We start from the raw sequence: 15,292 nt of genomic DNA on the forward strand, positions 1-15,292 counted from the left end.
AGAATTTGATCTAAATTCTGACTTTCGACTTAAAATTTCATTATGTTAGATGTCTCGAAAGCAGACGATTCGATTCTGATGGTATTGACCCCGACTTACAATGTTTCCCTTGTTAGTGTTGGAAATAGGTAATCACCATTCAATGCATTAAAATTAAACCTTTAAAAAAGATATTTGAGAATATGATGAAGATTCTAAGAGCAGACAATAGGTATGTGCGGAACAACAGAATTATCTTGTGATTATTCCTAAGAGATCCAACCCTCTGTTTTTGGTTACTGGTCATTAGTAACACTCCCGCCAGTTATCAAGTAAGAACTATAAAGTACAGAAATTTGAAAAGGAATAAATAACAAACCATACAATTATCGACCAGCACTTTTTCGGAGAAGAACTATTTGAAGTTCTGACATTCTGAAGTATAGTGGGACCCTTCTGGGCGGAGATTTGTTTTTGACTTATCCCTGACTATATGCACTGCATTACGCACTGAACACGTCAAGCTTAGAAATGATAGCTCTCCTTGAAGTAACATGGAAAGAATGTGATCAAACGACATACAATTAGTCGTAGAGGTGGGAATAATAAGAGCGAAGCATATGCCGTCAGAAAAATTTAAAAATCTCCAAATTGAAAGAGACGAAAATAGAGGATTATGTGGTATTCCATTGAGAATTCATTTAGTGAACAGTCACGTTACTGATTTCGAAAGATCATCGGAAGGTGGACATGAACTTTTGAGGAATTTGGGGTGAGTAAGAATATTTGTGTGGGTAAGATGGAGGAGATAATGGTTTAATGAAGTATTCACTAAGCTCGAATAAAGAAAGAAATCTGAGTTGTTCGAGTTCTGGCGTTAAATAAACCCCAGTTGGTATCTGACCAAATCAGTATAGTATTTTTTCTAATACAGAAAATACACCATAATTATCTGTCAGCATCCCCCTGCATTCACAGCCGATTGAAGTTAAAAAGCGAAATGATGTTGTTCATTTGTTTGAGCGAATCACTTTTCAAAAATAAGTTGTCAGTTTGAAGATTTCATTATATAGTTGTCCTCCAACTTCTAGCTTTTCCACGTATGATCACGATTCTGAAGAAGTTGACAACTTTTCATGTCTTTGTGGAAGGGTTTTCTTTCTCGTTTTTTTAGAGATTCAAGTCAATTGCTTGACTTTTCGATTTATATAAAAAGTTAGAAGACAAACAAAATTGAGTCTCATCTATATACGCTTCTAACACTATTTTCAGAAGCGTGTCCGAAACCTGCGCAATTTTTTGGAAGATGAATTATATTTTTGAAATCGAAGCTTTTCATGCATAACTTTCAAGATTCTTTAATATAGGTAGATGAACAAATTCTTGAAATCAGAGTTTGCTCGATTTTGTGGTTGATGGTAAGTGAGTTTTTTCTTTAAAGTCCAACACAATAACTTAAGCTCTTCATTAAGTAGTATGTGTTCCGTAGTTGAATCTGCATGTACGATTGATGTTGTTCTTTCCATGCGGTTGCTATGTTTAATATCACAACTACCGTAACCAAAGTTACATTAATGGCAGTGATTAATAAACAATTCAGACTTCAGAAATTTAAAAAAAAACTGAAGGCACTGTATTTGAAATGCGTATTATAGGCGAATAAGCAGTAAATGCAATTCGTTCGAATACTAAATCTTAGTGAATCTGTAATGAAATGAAATGTTCAACTTTCATGCTTTTCATTTCTGTCGATTTCAGTCACTGCAGATTGACTAGCTTCCAAATTGTACATTTCTTGATTGTAGAATCCGCAGCCCCATTTTATGCAAATATTCTCTTCTCTTCTGTCCAATTCCATGTGATTCAAAGTTTTCGATTTTTTCAAAATAGAGATCAACCAGTGTTCAATGAAACAGTAGACACACACTCGTACACAAATAGTTAAACATCTGTAGGTTAACCTTTTTTCATTCAGAGACGCAGAGAGGTAGTATTTAAACTAGCTCTACTCTTCTCTCTTTTTCCGATCTATCAAAAACTTTCTTTGATTAAAAAAAGAATATGAAATTTATTATTATTCTTGTATTATTTGGACACATTAACTTTTCTGGAAGTCAAACGGTATGTGAAACACTTTTTTTGAATGATATTGTGACTTTTCATCTATCGTTTTCTATTTCATTTACATTTCCAGTGCCAATGCATTCAACCAGATCCATCCGCATTCAATTGCCTCGGATACGACAGTAAACTTCAAGCAGATACAATAGATGAAGCAATTGCTTCATTCCCCGATTTATCAATGAATGATCCGAATTCTGATCAGACAGTATGTCTTTATCATGTTTTTGATACTCAGATTCCGTAATTTCAGCAATCAGATGTTGGATGTGTCACTCAACAATGTCAAGATTGCAGGAAAGATATGAGAAAACAACTTCAAAAAGTTAGTTTAACAGTCCATTTGGGAGTTTCCACATGTTGATCAAAGAGTTCTCGTAAACTATTAGTCATCGTAAAGAGAGTGTGTTTACAAAAGGATTAGTAAATGTATAGTTTGTGATTGAAAATATAATGTTTCGAGAAGTTTTTTTGAATCAAAGCAGCTTCTGTTTTCTTGTTTTTAAAGTTTGGATTCAAAAGTTTCCTTTTCATATGAAATTTGAAAATGTAGTGTGCTTCCATTGAACACGTTTCAGATTGAATTACAATGAAACTTTGTTCAAACTTGCCCGTACAGTAGACTTCAAGCAATATTGAATGGTAGAATTTCAGAATTTAAAACTTTCTGTTTCTTCTAGGTCGGTCTTCTTGCCAAAGATATAAATGACATCATCTCTACTCAAGTGGACACAAATTCAACATGCACCAAATACCGATTTTCGATTGATAAGCAGAAACGTTTGGCTTTTCAGATAGATTTAAATCTTCCATTCATTATTTCATTTCAGAGAGCAAAAAAGAAGACGACGATGATTCAGACAGTGATGAATCTGAAGAAAAGGTAACATTCTTCGACGGTTTTCATAATTTCGTTGGCTTGATTATTTCAGGAAGAACATAAAAAGAAGAAGGAAAAGAAGCATAAGCGAGATAAGCGACAAGTTATGCCAATGGGAACTGTCAATTCAACTGACCCTAATTTGATTGGTAATTGATTGATGATTTTTATATTTTGAATTGCCTCATTTATTGAAGGGACCCGATTCACTATCTCATGTGCTCACAAAGGAACTGCAGTTGATCCAACTGGAACTGTTTCATTATGTTCATCTTGTTGGGTCTGGAGACGACTTCCGGACAATTATCGCCCACAATATATTAATGAACTCGTTTGTGATAACACTGATGGTGACTGTTTGAGTGGTTGGTTTCCAATTTATTATTTCGGATTTTCACTTATAGCTCTCAGGTTATGCAACTTGTACAATTGGACATCGTACCTTTGAAGCAACCAGAAATGACAATGGAGTTATGACACAAGTGAGCCTTACTGCTGGATCGTATTGTGAATGCAGAATATCCGTAAGGGAATTTCATTTGGAAAATAAATGAAACTGTCATTTTTCAGAAGAGTTCTTCCTTACAGTCTCTCGTTGATGGCAATGGTATTAGTGGAACTTACAATCCTCTTAGCAACACTACAGGTGTTACAGGAGCCTTGTAGAACTCTTGGATTATCATTGTTATGTACATAAATTAATGACTGTGGTAAAATAAAAACTGTTGTGAAATGTTTTGTTCGCAAAAACGCAAATGTTTAATACTTGGGACAGAGATAAACAATTTACTGTACATTTCACATGAAGGGTAATCTGATCGGGATGAGTGGGACTGAATTTTGAAACGTATATAAATAAATAAATGTGACAATAAGAATAATATTATGTGCTCTTCGATTTTTTGTAAATAATGCGATCCACTTTGACTGCATCATCAATAAGACGGTATAAGTAAGTGACGACATTGTCTGCTTGTACATCGAGTAGAGCAAATGAAGGCGTCACTGGGCCGGTTTTATTGACGCTGAATGATCCGGTAGCACTTCCGGGATCCACGAAGAATCGACCGCTTTTCTCGACGGCACTGCATTCGTAGGTGTTTCCGGTGACAAGAATGTCGACGTCGAGCTGTCTGGCCAGAAGTTCGAGCATCTGAAAATAATCTCAGAATCTGAAACTGATAACTTGTATTGAAAATTGAGTTTTAAGGAAGTAAAGTGTTTTTTATACAACGACAGAAGTAATCTGCAATTCCGAACTCACCCGCGAATCTCCCCAAGGAATGATCTGATGGCCATGACAAACTCCAATACGGAATTGCCCAACAGTTACCACTTTAGTATCTGGATACTTGAGCATCTCATCGTCGAACTCTCCTTTCACAACGTGAACATCCGATGACAGAGTTCTGAATAAATTCTTTATTGAGTGGCACTTCAATAAACAACGCACCTGAGGTAATCATATGTTTCACGTGAGCACAAGTTTCCAGTGCACAAAACGTGTTGCATTTTGTTTGGAACCAGAAGTTTGCGAAACTTCGGCGAGATATTAGCCGAACGATGAGGCAAATTGAAGTCACCGATCAAAAGTACCAGCTTAAAGTTTAACTATCGATAAATGACCGTACTCTATGAAGCTGTAAACTCACCATTCTTGAACTGTTATTTACTTCTCGTGTTTTTTGGAATGTCTTTCTGTGAATTAGTGGTTACTGTAAAAGTTATTGAGAATACGTTGTCAAAAATAAGGAGAACGGGAAATGATAGAGTACTGGACATAAACCATAAAAAGACGAAGGAAAGAAAGACTACCCAATTTTCGAACAGTTTATTAAAATCAACTAACTATTAAGAACCATCTTAATATTACAAACTATTTCACATTCAAACGCAGCTATTCATTTGGTGTTTTCTCTTTCGATGAAAATCCAACTGGACCACCTCTCTGCTCTAGGATAAACTTCAAAGTGTTCGGGAACAGTGCCCACGCTTTGAATTTCTCTCCCATATCTCCAATTAGCATATTGTATGATTCTGAAATATAGTTTCGAAAAACAGTTTCCATGACACTCGCTCACTGATAAGTTGTTCCTGCTGCTCTCTGTCTTTACAAATCTGTAAGAGCCTCCGAAGTCGATGCTCAATTCCCAGTTGGGTGAGGAATTCTCTGCAAACATTATTTTTCTGAAGCTATTCCAAAATTATCGAATACCTCTGTTCTTTAGCACCATATACAAGCACTCTATCTTTGACCAACGAGGATAAGTAACCGAAATCTACATCTGCAGTCAAATCAACCATTCCGGGATTCGCCAGAGGGTCTACTTGTTTATGGTTTTTGTACGCTCGGAAGGAATGAGTATTTCTCGTTCCATCATGTCCGTAATCTACTAGAAGTGAAAAGCCGCCGAACATGGTGATTCTATCTACAATTTGATTGACAACAGTCCCAGATTCTGGAGAGCATTCCCATGTCACACGTTTACTATCGCTGCGGATCGCAGTTGGAATGAGACCTCTGTAAAATTATTTTGATCAAAAGTCAATTTATTAAATTTTTACTTCGTGTTCAGATTTTCTCCTTTTGACTTCATAAAGCACAAATTATCGTCTTTTGTGAGATTGATGTAAATTTCATTCCACGTGTCCCCAGTTTTTTGAAACTGGTGAACAGGAAGAGCGTCGAGAAACTCGTTAGCGATGAAAACAGTGAATCCATCAGGAATATCATCGATCGCCTTGTACCAGTAAACATTGACTCCAGTTCTAGATTTGTTCTTTCTAACATGGGGAGTGTCTGAAAATACTGTATCTGATTAAATAATGTATTTTAAATTTTGAATTCACCTTTAGTATTGTTAGACTTGTAAATGCATAGAGCTTTTTCTTGTTCGTCAATCAAAGCGTCCGATGTTTCTACCAAGTGAACTGACACATCTTTATCATGAAACTTTGATAAAGCATTCAAAACATCATTCATCAGTTGTGCTCTGCCGGGTCCAAGTTCAACCAGTTGCCACGATCCTTTATGTCCAGTATTCGCTAGTTCATGAAACACCCTGAATGCTTTGTTGTTCTTAAGTTAGTTCAGAACCATACCATACTCCAATCATTTCGCCAAATAACTGTGACAGTTCCGGTGAAGTAATGAAGTCTCCCTTCTCGCCAAAAACCTGAAATAAGAGTAGTAGGTATGAGTCTATGAAAACTGTAATTAATACCTTCTGATCGTCAGAAAACTGTCCATAATATCCCACAAGTGGTGCAGAAACTGATGTTTTCATATATTCTGCTACTGTTATTGGGCCCGACATTTTGATTTTGTCAACAATAAACTTTTTCAAGTGGTTTATTTTTGGCGGTGGTGCATATCCCGGCGGAGTAATGATTTCCTTTGAATATCGACGGAGAGAGTGCAGAATGAAATTGGGTAGCCTACCCGTACGATTCATGTTAAAACCAGGATGGTCTGGAAGAATATAACCTAGTTTATTGAAACCAAAAAAGACAAATTTTGAGTGAACCTTTACGTGCATACGACGTCGTATATTTATATTATTTGTCGTATACGACAAATAAAACAGTTAAAGCAATTGTACAATTTCAAGTCAATAGCTTTACATATTGAGAGAGGTTTCAGTTTCTTTAATTTTAAAACTAAAAGCACGCAATTATAGGAAGCCGTATTGTTCCGAAAGCATTGCAAAAATCAATCATGTGCTTATGAAGTAATAATTTTTTTCATGAAATGCATGAGTAACACTTGCGCGTAGAATTCAACGTCTAGTCTGCGAAATGCTAGCTCGGTGTGCACACGGTACCAATTTACGAGAGTTTTTGGTGGATTTACGAGCAGCAATTTTTTCGTTGTTCTATGAAAATGACCTTCTATTTTATCAAAAGTTAAGCTTTGGTCTTCTCGAAACAGTTATCAAGGTAAAAACCTTTCAAGCTGACTCCGGTCATACAAATATCCGCTCACAAATTCATTCGAATTTCAGAATGTCTCAAAAAAATGAAATGCATCCTCGAAATCCCTACAAAAACAAGCCGCCAGATTTCAAAGCTTTAGCAATCGAGTACCCTGAATTTCGGAAGTTCTGCCACTATGTCAGTAATGGAAAAGTTCTATTTGATTTCAAAAAAGATGCTGCAGTTCGATGCCTCACACAAACGCTTCTGAAGAAAGACTTCAGGCTTAATGTGAGTATTCAATTGCACATTCAGTTTCATAAAAAATGATTTTCAGGTTGAACTGCCCACTGGTCATTTAGTTCCGCGTGTTCCTCAGAAGCTAAATTACTGTTTGCTCATCGATGATATTCTCAAAGCTAATGAAATCACAAAGAACGTAGTAGGAATTGATATTGGCACTGGAACATCATGTATCCACGCTTTGATAGGTGCCCGACATTTTGGTTGGAAATTTGTAGCAACTGATGGAGATGAGAAATCAGTTCAAGTAGCTCATGATAACGTAGCGAGGAATGACATGAACGACTCAATTTGCGTTGTACATGTGAATCCTGCTGTAAAAACTGTACTTATTGTATGTTCTCTTTGAAAATTGAATGCTTTCTTAGTATTTTATTTTTCAGGATGTGATAAACTCCATGCAGGATAGTGATTTCTCTTTCTGCATGTGCAATCCTCCTTTTTTCGAGAAGTCTGAACAAAATGATCGATTTTGTGAAGAACCTTCTGTTTCCCAAGACACGTATACAAACAATTTGAGCTCCGAAGTGCGTTCAGCGCCGCATTCTGAAACTATTGCTTCATCAGCAGAGTTATATGTTGATGGAGGAGAAATCGCCTTTGTGAATCGGATTATCGATGATAGCGTGTGTTTACGAGATAGAGTAAAGTAAGCATATTATATTAGAAATACAACTCCTACCTAAATGAAAAACTTAGAATCTACACAACAATGATAGGTAGAAAGTCGAGTTTAAAACCACTGCAACAGAGACTTCAACGATTCGGAGAAGATGTTAAGTTTATGGTCCATCCACTCAATCAAGGAAAAACGAAACGATGGATGTTAGCGTGGACGTTCGCAAAGTCGATTTCGTTAACAACTCTCATTAAAGTACTGTGGTTGTATTTTTCAATCTTTTACTTTTTACTTACAGGATCGTCCAGTTTCTCTCCAACTCCCGAAACCTGCAATAATGCGAATTATGCAAGAAATTTCCCGCTTAGATGGACGGCTCACACAAGAAAGTTCGTCTGTTATTGTAGCTGAGTTCAAGAGTGTGACATGGACGAACCAAAGAGCCAGAAAAAAAGCCAATGCGCTTTTATTGGGAAATCTTACAAAGCGACCGAAATGGGACACTTCGAATGTTGCATGCGAAGCAAATATGGGTGTTGGAGATGGAAGAGATTCATTTTCTGACGCCGGAAATTTTGTTGAGTCTAAAAGTATCTCAACTTTCAAAGAATTTACCGTTGACAATGCTACCCAGGCGTACTTTCCACTACCACCCGGAGAAACTCCACGTCCGATTGTTCGTATAAGAATTAACGTAAATTCTGAAAATTTATTTGATGTCGTTTCCTTTGATTTGATATTCGGTTCCAAGCAACATCTTCACCAATTAGTTCAATATTTAAAAAATTTACTTTGCCGGTAGCACTAATTGTTTTAAATTGTCAATTTGATGGCATTCATCATGTGTACTTCTGTATTTAATAAAATATAATTTTTTATTGTCAGTTCTTGTGAATTTGCTCTTATAAATGTTCAATAATACTTGAAATATAGGATTTAAATGCCTTCATGTTTCTTCTGATTCATCCCTAAAGTCTACACCTACTCCATCCACCAGGGTCGTTTTATGCGTTACTTTTCCGAGGACTTTGAAGCTCTAATCGCCTGCTCACAGCCGAACTACAGTATTCCCATTTCCGGTCTCGCCACATTCACGACACTGCGCCGCATGGCTTTAAAGGCGCATCTAATTTGTTCGAAATGGTCTTGAAGCGAAAAACATTATTTGCATTTATTTTTAGACCTGCAAAGCTCGAAAATACGGCATTTGATCTTTTTCAACTACGAGACCACTCCGCGAAATTTCTGATGAATTAGATGTGCGCCTTTAAAGCCATGCGGCGCAGTGTTGTGAATTTAATATGTGTCTCCACACTAATTTCTTTCTCTTGTTCACTTTATCACCACCTCATTCGTTGTCGCCGTAAATCTTGTGTGAGGGATTGTCCCAATCCTAAACGATAAAAAATTCCCGGTCTGCTGCCGGAGGGTGCTAAAGGCGCATCTAATTTGTTCGAAATGGTCTCAAAGCGGAAAACATGATTTGCAGTTCTTTTCAGACCTGGAAAGCTCGAAAATACGGCATTTGATCTTTTCAACTACGAGACCATTCCGCAAAATCTCCAATAAATTAGATGCGCTTTTAAAACCCTGGTGAATTTATAATACTGTTGACCTGTCATTGTGCTCAAAACATGATTTTTGATGCGACACTTTTTCCAATGCAACCCTTGTCTACTTGGTTTCTTAAAAGTTTTTCTGCCCCTCAATACGCTCTCTATCCGTAAATCCATGCTTTTAGCCTGATTTTTTGGCCGTTGAGACCCCACAAATTCCGAGGAAAAAAAACTCCTGGGAAACGAACTCCTGGGAAAAAGGCGGGGCCAAGCGCACTGATTGGCTGCAAAATGCAAATTAGCAAGATTGCGCAACTGATTAGCCAATCAGCGCGCTTGGCCCCGCCTTTTTCCCAGGAGTTCGTTTCCCAGGAGTTTTTTTTCCTCGGAATTTGTGGGGTCTCTGGCCGTTTTCGATCGAATGCAAATGCGCCCCACTAAACAAATCCTTGCCGGGCGATTTCACAATTCGCGCTGAGACTGTTAGTTTTGTGTTTTTTAATATGTTCCGTGACTTCGACTTGTTTCCTCTTTGGAACGATTTTCATCCATCAACCTGTTTCAATCAAAATTTTCCAGGCTGTAATGAGTCGGGTCGTTAGTCGGACGGCTCCAGGTGGAACTTGCGTACTTAACAAGGATGACTTCAAGAAATCATTTGAAGATGTACCCAAAATAGTAAGTACGAGTACTGATAACAATTTGACCGAGGATTTCTTTTTAGACCGTGTCATCTCCCGCGGACGCAAAAGCTAAATTTGACAAGGTTATAGCGATTTTGTCAAAAAGCCAAGAGGACTGGAACAAAAGAAGAGAACAAGTTGGCTTTTCAGTGACTTTCAACGATTACTAGTTCTTTTTTCAGTTGCAAGTTATCCGATCCATTGTTATTCACGGTGAAGAGATTATTGGGAGAGATCAACTTTTGAGCCAACTTGTGCGCCTGACAGATTGCCTCGACCTTTCTGTCAGAGATCTCCGATCTCAAATCCTAAGAGAAGCTGCCGTAACGTGCAGTTTTCTTTTTGAAAGATATGGAAATGATGTGCATCAGATTGCCGAAAGATGTCTGCCATCTGCCTTCTCGCAGCTAGCAGTTAGTACCAAAGTTATGGCAACTTCTGGAGCAACACTAGCTCAATTCCTAGTTCAAGTAAGTTTGAAACTAAATGCTTAAGACGAGGTTTTTTTTCAGTATGTTCAAACGAAACAAATATTCACTTGCATCACATCATATGCTACATCGAAGGATAAAAACCAAAGACGGCAGTTATGTCTAATGCTGGAAATCGTGATTGAGCACTGGAATGACAAACTGAAAAAAACAGTTCTCGTACAAATCGCTGAGCTAATCAAGTCTGCAATTTCTGATGCTGATCCGGAAACAAGAACCGCTGGAAGAAAGGCTTTCAATAAGCTCGATTCGATGCATCCAGAAGAAGCGGATAAGTTATTCGCTTCGGTCGATGCTTCCAGACAGAAAATGCTTCGAGCAAACGATGCGGCTTCCTCGAGTACAAGTATAAACAGTGAGCGTGGAACTGCTCCGTTCAGATCTAAGTTATCGGCAGGAAGTATTGGTGGAATTAGGAATGTTCCGAACATTTCATCAAGTTGGTGGCAACAAAAAATATAAATTCTTAACATTTCGTTTACAGAATTCCTTGCTCAACGCAGTGCCTCTGCCATCGACACAAAGCAAATAACTCGTATGACCACATCTGTATCTAGAACTCCTAATACGAAACCAATGACTACAAGAACTCTGTCAAAAGTTGATACATCACCAGGAGGTTCCAAATTTGCAAGACCAACGATGGGAACACTTGGACCACGTACAACGTCTAATTTACGAGCACGAGGAGGAGTACCCTCGTCCCAACCTAGTTCACGGAATGGATCACCGCCACGTCGACCATCAACAACTGGAACACTTCCAACAGAAATGCAACGTGTCAAATCTAACCTTGGTTCAAGCTCCTTCGTTTCGTCTTTGACATCAGAACAAGCGGAAAGTTTACAGAAAGCCATGAACACGGCTAAGGAGAGCCTTGGCCAACCTTCACGTACCGATGATGATGAATTCCTACTTCCGAAGCGTCCAAAACCTCCACAGAGTCTTCATACTCCACAAAAAACCGCTGTTGACATATCGAAAGTGGAAGCTGTGATTCGAGCGTGTTCATCAACTTCAGCCAATGAAAAGAGAGATGGCATCAAATCATTGTCTAGCATTGTTTCGGACCCAAGTTTAAGTCCTATCGAGCTCAAAAATATTGGTCAAGTTTTGAACAGACTTCTGGGTGAGGCAACAAATCCTATTGTCTTGGAGTCGGTGGCCTCATTTGTCAAAGCTCATCATTCTCGTCTTTCGGACTGGCTCAAACTTGGACTCGGAAAGATGTTCTCAAAGAAAGGATCCGAAATGATGCAAAACATGAAAAAACAAATCTCCAAAACTATTAATATTATTTTGTCTTCATTTGATCCAGCTTTGCAACTGAAGGCTACGTGTGAGTTAATGTGTGATCCGATTCATTTGCTGACTCCAAAAGCTCGTGTCGCACTTCTCGAGTATCTTATTGAATTGCTTGAAAAGCATATGGAACGCGGTTCGCACTTCAACACTAAAGAAGTAAAAGCCACAATTCTAAAAATGTTCTCATGGATGACCGACCAGAGAAACGCGCAATTGATTACTCCGGTAAATTAATTCTAAATTTAATGAACATCGATACCGATTTTTTCAGCATGGCGAGAAAGTTCTTTGTGCATTATTTGCATTGAACGGGGCCGACTTCTCAGCTCTGTTCAGCGAGTTCAATCCAGATTATCGCGACTGGGCTTACCGCATTCTTCAATCGCATGGACACAATCAACATGCTCCACCATCTGAAACACCATCACCTGGACGTGACGCGCATGTTCGGGCCAATATTTCGAATACTGCTGCGCAAATCGAGGATTTCGTTATCGCTCGAAATCATGAATTATCTGCTGAAAAGTCACCATTGTCGAGAGGATTGTTATCGTCGGGATACAAAAGGGTGGATGCTGAGCCGTTGCGCCCATTAACATCCGAAATGAACACTCAACGCGTAGAAGAAGAGATTAGTTTCAACGAATCTTTTGACAGATTGAAGGTGAGTGTGTTTGATCTCAGGGCTTGATTTTTATTGAACTTTTCCAGCTCAATTCCACAACTCATCTGATCGACGATGTCAGGGAGCAAAGCGAATATGTTACTTCGAAACTTGCTCAAGTGTCAGAAGGTTCAGGAACAGAACAATACGAAGGTCTTATGTCCATTCAAACGATGCTTTGTGAAGGATCTTTCACATTGTGGGAACAAAATTTTCCGAAGCTTCTTATTGCTGTGTTTGATGTTCTCTCCAAAAGTCAATCTGATCAGAACAAGAAAGTTGCACTGCGTGTTCTAACGAGGATGTGCACGTCACAAGCATCTCGTTTGTTTGATTCGACGGAGATCGCGATCTGTAAAGTACTTGAAGCAGCTGTAAACTCAACAGATGGAACTATGAATGTGACAGTAGATGACTGTTTGAAAACGCTCGCAACGCATCTACCGCTGGCCAAGATTGTGAATGTGTCACAATTGATTTTAAAAGAGGTTGGTAATTCGATCTGGTTGAATTTTAACCGTTCATTAGGGGTTCCAGGAGAAAGTTCAAGAGGCGAAGGCTAGTCTGGTGCTGAAAATGATGACAAAACTTTTCGAAGGGCTTCCTGCAGATGAATTGACTCCAATTATTGATGATTTGGCTCCATGTGCAATTCAGGTAAGAAACACGAAAATCTAATTTTATTGATTTTATTTTTCCAGGCTTATGACTCTCCATCGTCTGGAGTTCGCAAAACAGCAGTTTACTGCTTGGTCGCTATGGTCAACAAGCTGGGAATGCAGGCTATGAACCCACATCTGCAACGTCTTTCGTCTGGAAAAATGAACCTCGTTCAGGTTTATGTAAATCGAGCCATGTCATCAAGTTCTCATTCCCATGTTTGAGAAATATCAATGAAATTATCCTCATTCTTCAGAGGCTTATGTTCCCCTAATTATCCCCGTAACATATTCTTTCATTCATCCTCCCCCCACCCCTTCACCTTCTTTTTCAAATCGTATTTCTTTACCAGTTTGTAAAATAATTATTTTCTGTTTAGAGCGGGTACCCTCTATCACTTTTTCACTTCTCTTATTAGCATAATTCCCCTCTCCCTCTATCACTTTCTATTCGCGATGATAAATGAACGCTGCAAGTTTATTATTCCACAGAAAGACAAGAGAGACTATTAAGGAGTTCCAGCAAACATTTTGTCGTTTTCCGCATCGTATGACATAGATATGTCATAATTTTCTCTGAATTAGTTGTCCTCATACTGGAGTTCTAATTTCTATGAGAACTCACTCAACATCTTCTGACCCTTCCAAGCTCAATTTAGACAACCAGTGAAGGATTCTTTCATACTCTGAAAAATTACTATCAACATTTTTTCGAGTGTCTCGCAAACTTTCTGGTTCCATATTGATATGTGCTTCCTGATGGCAAGCCCAGTTCGACATGTCAAAGGCGCCGTACTCGTAGTACACTGGCGTAACATAAAAATGGCGTTCAGAATAAGAAAACGAAGACATTGTTTTGATAATAGAATCCATAGAGCAGAGATGATATCGACTGAAGTAGTTAGAACCTTTTTTTTAACAATGTCTTCAGAAAATATTACCAATAATCAAGTGCATAGTGTAACGGGACGAGATCCATAGAAGGTGTTGAATCAAGAATCTGAATAAGTACTGTAATAGGCAATTGAAACTGAAAAGAAACAAACGATTTGGGTATTCATAACATTCTGGATTGCACCCAAGTAATCTTCGACACAAATAACACGACTCAAACATATGGAAACAGTCGTTCGATTGTTGAGTGCAGTTCGAAGTTCATTAATCTTACGAAGAAAATTCAAAAGATGAGTATGTTTTTTGAGAGGAACAAGAAGAAGAGACAGAAGACAACGATCAAGAAAGTGACTCCAAGTACGGAACATCAAATTGCAGTCTTTCGCAACTGACGGGTTCCAATAGACACGACGCATACGGTGATTTTCTGGAATTGTAATTTATATCAAAACAATGTTGATGAAACTAACGATAATTCTCGACATTTTCCATTTCGAAGCTTCTTATTTTTGACGGAAAGAACCTCAAGATTGAGCTAATTTTACCAGTATCCATTGAGATTGTGATAACTTCGGATGGTATCTTAGATCCATCTTCCAATTGAAATGTTTCTTCTGAAGGGACAACCAAACAGAATCGACGAAGATGGACGTTTTGTAGGGAAGTATCTCCAAGAAACAAGAGTTTATCTTCCAATAATTGACGCGCTTCATCTCTTCTCATTCCATGTACTCTCTCTCGATCATGAATTTCCTGAGTTACATCAAAAATTATTTTCATAAAACGTCAATCTGATAAGAACCTGTAAAAGTTTAGAGGATTTGAAAGGATTGTTCTTCTGATTGACATCGTTTCCATTTTCACTTTTTCCCGTTTCTAATCTATCAATCTAAAAATGTTATAACTATGAATATGTTGTAGATTTCAATTTTATTAACTTTATTTCTTCGGTTTCTTTTTCTCCCTCCCCGTTTTCTTCTATTCATGTTGCTCGCCGTGCCATCTTCCTCTGCCAACTGCAAGACAGGTGCCGTGGAAGTTGAACAAGGAGATTGCTCACCTCAATGTCATCGTCGATATCATCAAAACCAGTGAATTTAATTATTCTACGCCCTTCCGAAACTTCAACACTCATCTCTCATGGACAATAAAATATTCGTAGTATAAAAAGCTTTCATTAGCTTGCATACGTTTAAAAAAATTAGGGGTTCACGTAAAGAAAA

At 38.1% G+C, this 15,292-nt stretch overlaps 6 protein-coding genes across 6 annotated transcripts; 3 read left to right on the forward strand and 3 right to left on the reverse strand.

Moving 5' to 3' along the window:
• Positions 1 to 2,040: 2,040 nt before the first annotated feature.
• Positions 2,041 to 3,646, forward strand: GCK72_009593 (uncharacterized protein; the record flags this gene model as incomplete). The annotated part of the gene is made up of 9 exons (XM_003112891.2): positions 2,041 to 2,100; positions 2,174 to 2,308; positions 2,354 to 2,425; positions 2,781 to 2,880; positions 2,931 to 2,983; positions 3,033 to 3,129; positions 3,178 to 3,345; positions 3,392 to 3,504; positions 3,551 to 3,646. 9 exons carry the CDS (start codon positions 2,041 to 2,043, stop codon positions 3,644 to 3,646), a joined length of 894 nt encoding a protein of 297 aa, XP_003112939.2.
• Positions 3,647 to 3,863: 217 nt separating this feature from the next.
• GCK72_009594 (uncharacterized protein) lies at positions 3,864 to 4,762 on the reverse strand (the record flags this gene model as incomplete). Its single annotated transcript, XM_053727447.1, has 4 exons — positions 3,864 to 4,133; positions 4,245 to 4,389; positions 4,434 to 4,579; positions 4,697 to 4,762. The coding sequence occupies 4 exons, from the start codon at positions 4,760 to 4,762 to the stop codon at positions 3,864 to 3,866; spliced, it is 627 nt and encodes a 208-aa protein (XP_053587024.1).
• Positions 4,763 to 4,877: 115 nt separating this feature from the next.
• Positions 4,878 to 6,297, reverse strand: GCK72_009595 (uncharacterized protein; the record flags this gene model as incomplete). The annotated part of the gene is made up of 7 exons (XM_053727448.1): positions 4,878 to 5,017; positions 5,062 to 5,150; positions 5,196 to 5,501; positions 5,546 to 5,780; positions 5,831 to 6,042; positions 6,110 to 6,156; positions 6,205 to 6,297. 7 exons carry the CDS (start codon positions 6,295 to 6,297, stop codon positions 4,878 to 4,880), a joined length of 1,122 nt encoding a protein of 373 aa, XP_053587025.1.
• Positions 6,298 to 6,985: 688 nt separating this feature from the next.
• Positions 6,986 to 8,619, forward strand: GCK72_009596 (uncharacterized protein; the record flags this gene model as incomplete). Its single annotated transcript, XM_003113097.2, has 5 exons — positions 6,986 to 7,186; positions 7,233 to 7,532; positions 7,582 to 7,847; positions 7,898 to 8,072; positions 8,116 to 8,619. 5 exons carry the CDS (start codon positions 6,986 to 6,988, stop codon positions 8,617 to 8,619), a joined length of 1,446 nt encoding a protein of 481 aa, XP_003113145.1.
• A 1,339-nt stretch (positions 8,620 to 9,958) lies between these two features.
• Positions 9,959 to 13,400, forward strand: GCK72_009597 (uncharacterized protein; the record flags this gene model as incomplete). Its single annotated transcript, XM_053727449.1, has 9 exons — positions 9,959 to 10,051; positions 10,098 to 10,193; positions 10,239 to 10,526; positions 10,569 to 10,986; positions 11,032 to 12,077; positions 12,124 to 12,516; positions 12,564 to 13,004; positions 13,054 to 13,173; positions 13,218 to 13,400. 9 exons carry the CDS (start codon positions 9,959 to 9,961, stop codon positions 13,398 to 13,400), a joined length of 3,078 nt encoding a protein of 1,025 aa, XP_053587026.1.
• Positions 13,401 to 13,684: 284 nt separating this feature from the next.
• Positions 13,685 to 15,204, reverse strand: GCK72_009598 (uncharacterized protein; the record flags this gene model as incomplete). Its single annotated transcript, XM_053727450.1, has 9 exons — positions 13,685 to 13,751; positions 13,801 to 13,861; positions 13,904 to 14,067; positions 14,117 to 14,175; positions 14,222 to 14,496; positions 14,540 to 14,822; positions 14,872 to 14,958; positions 15,008 to 15,085; positions 15,130 to 15,204. The coding sequence occupies 9 exons, from the start codon at positions 15,202 to 15,204 to the stop codon at positions 13,685 to 13,687; spliced, it is 1,149 nt and encodes a 382-aa protein (XP_053587027.1).
• Positions 15,205 to 15,292: the final 88 nt, after the last annotated feature.

The sequence above is a fragment of the Caenorhabditis remanei genome, chromosome III (genome assembly GCF_010183535.1).
Source record: "Caenorhabditis remanei strain PX506 chromosome III, whole genome shotgun sequence".
Lineage (NCBI taxonomy): Eukaryota > Metazoa > Nematoda > Chromadorea > Rhabditida > Rhabditidae > Caenorhabditis > Caenorhabditis remanei.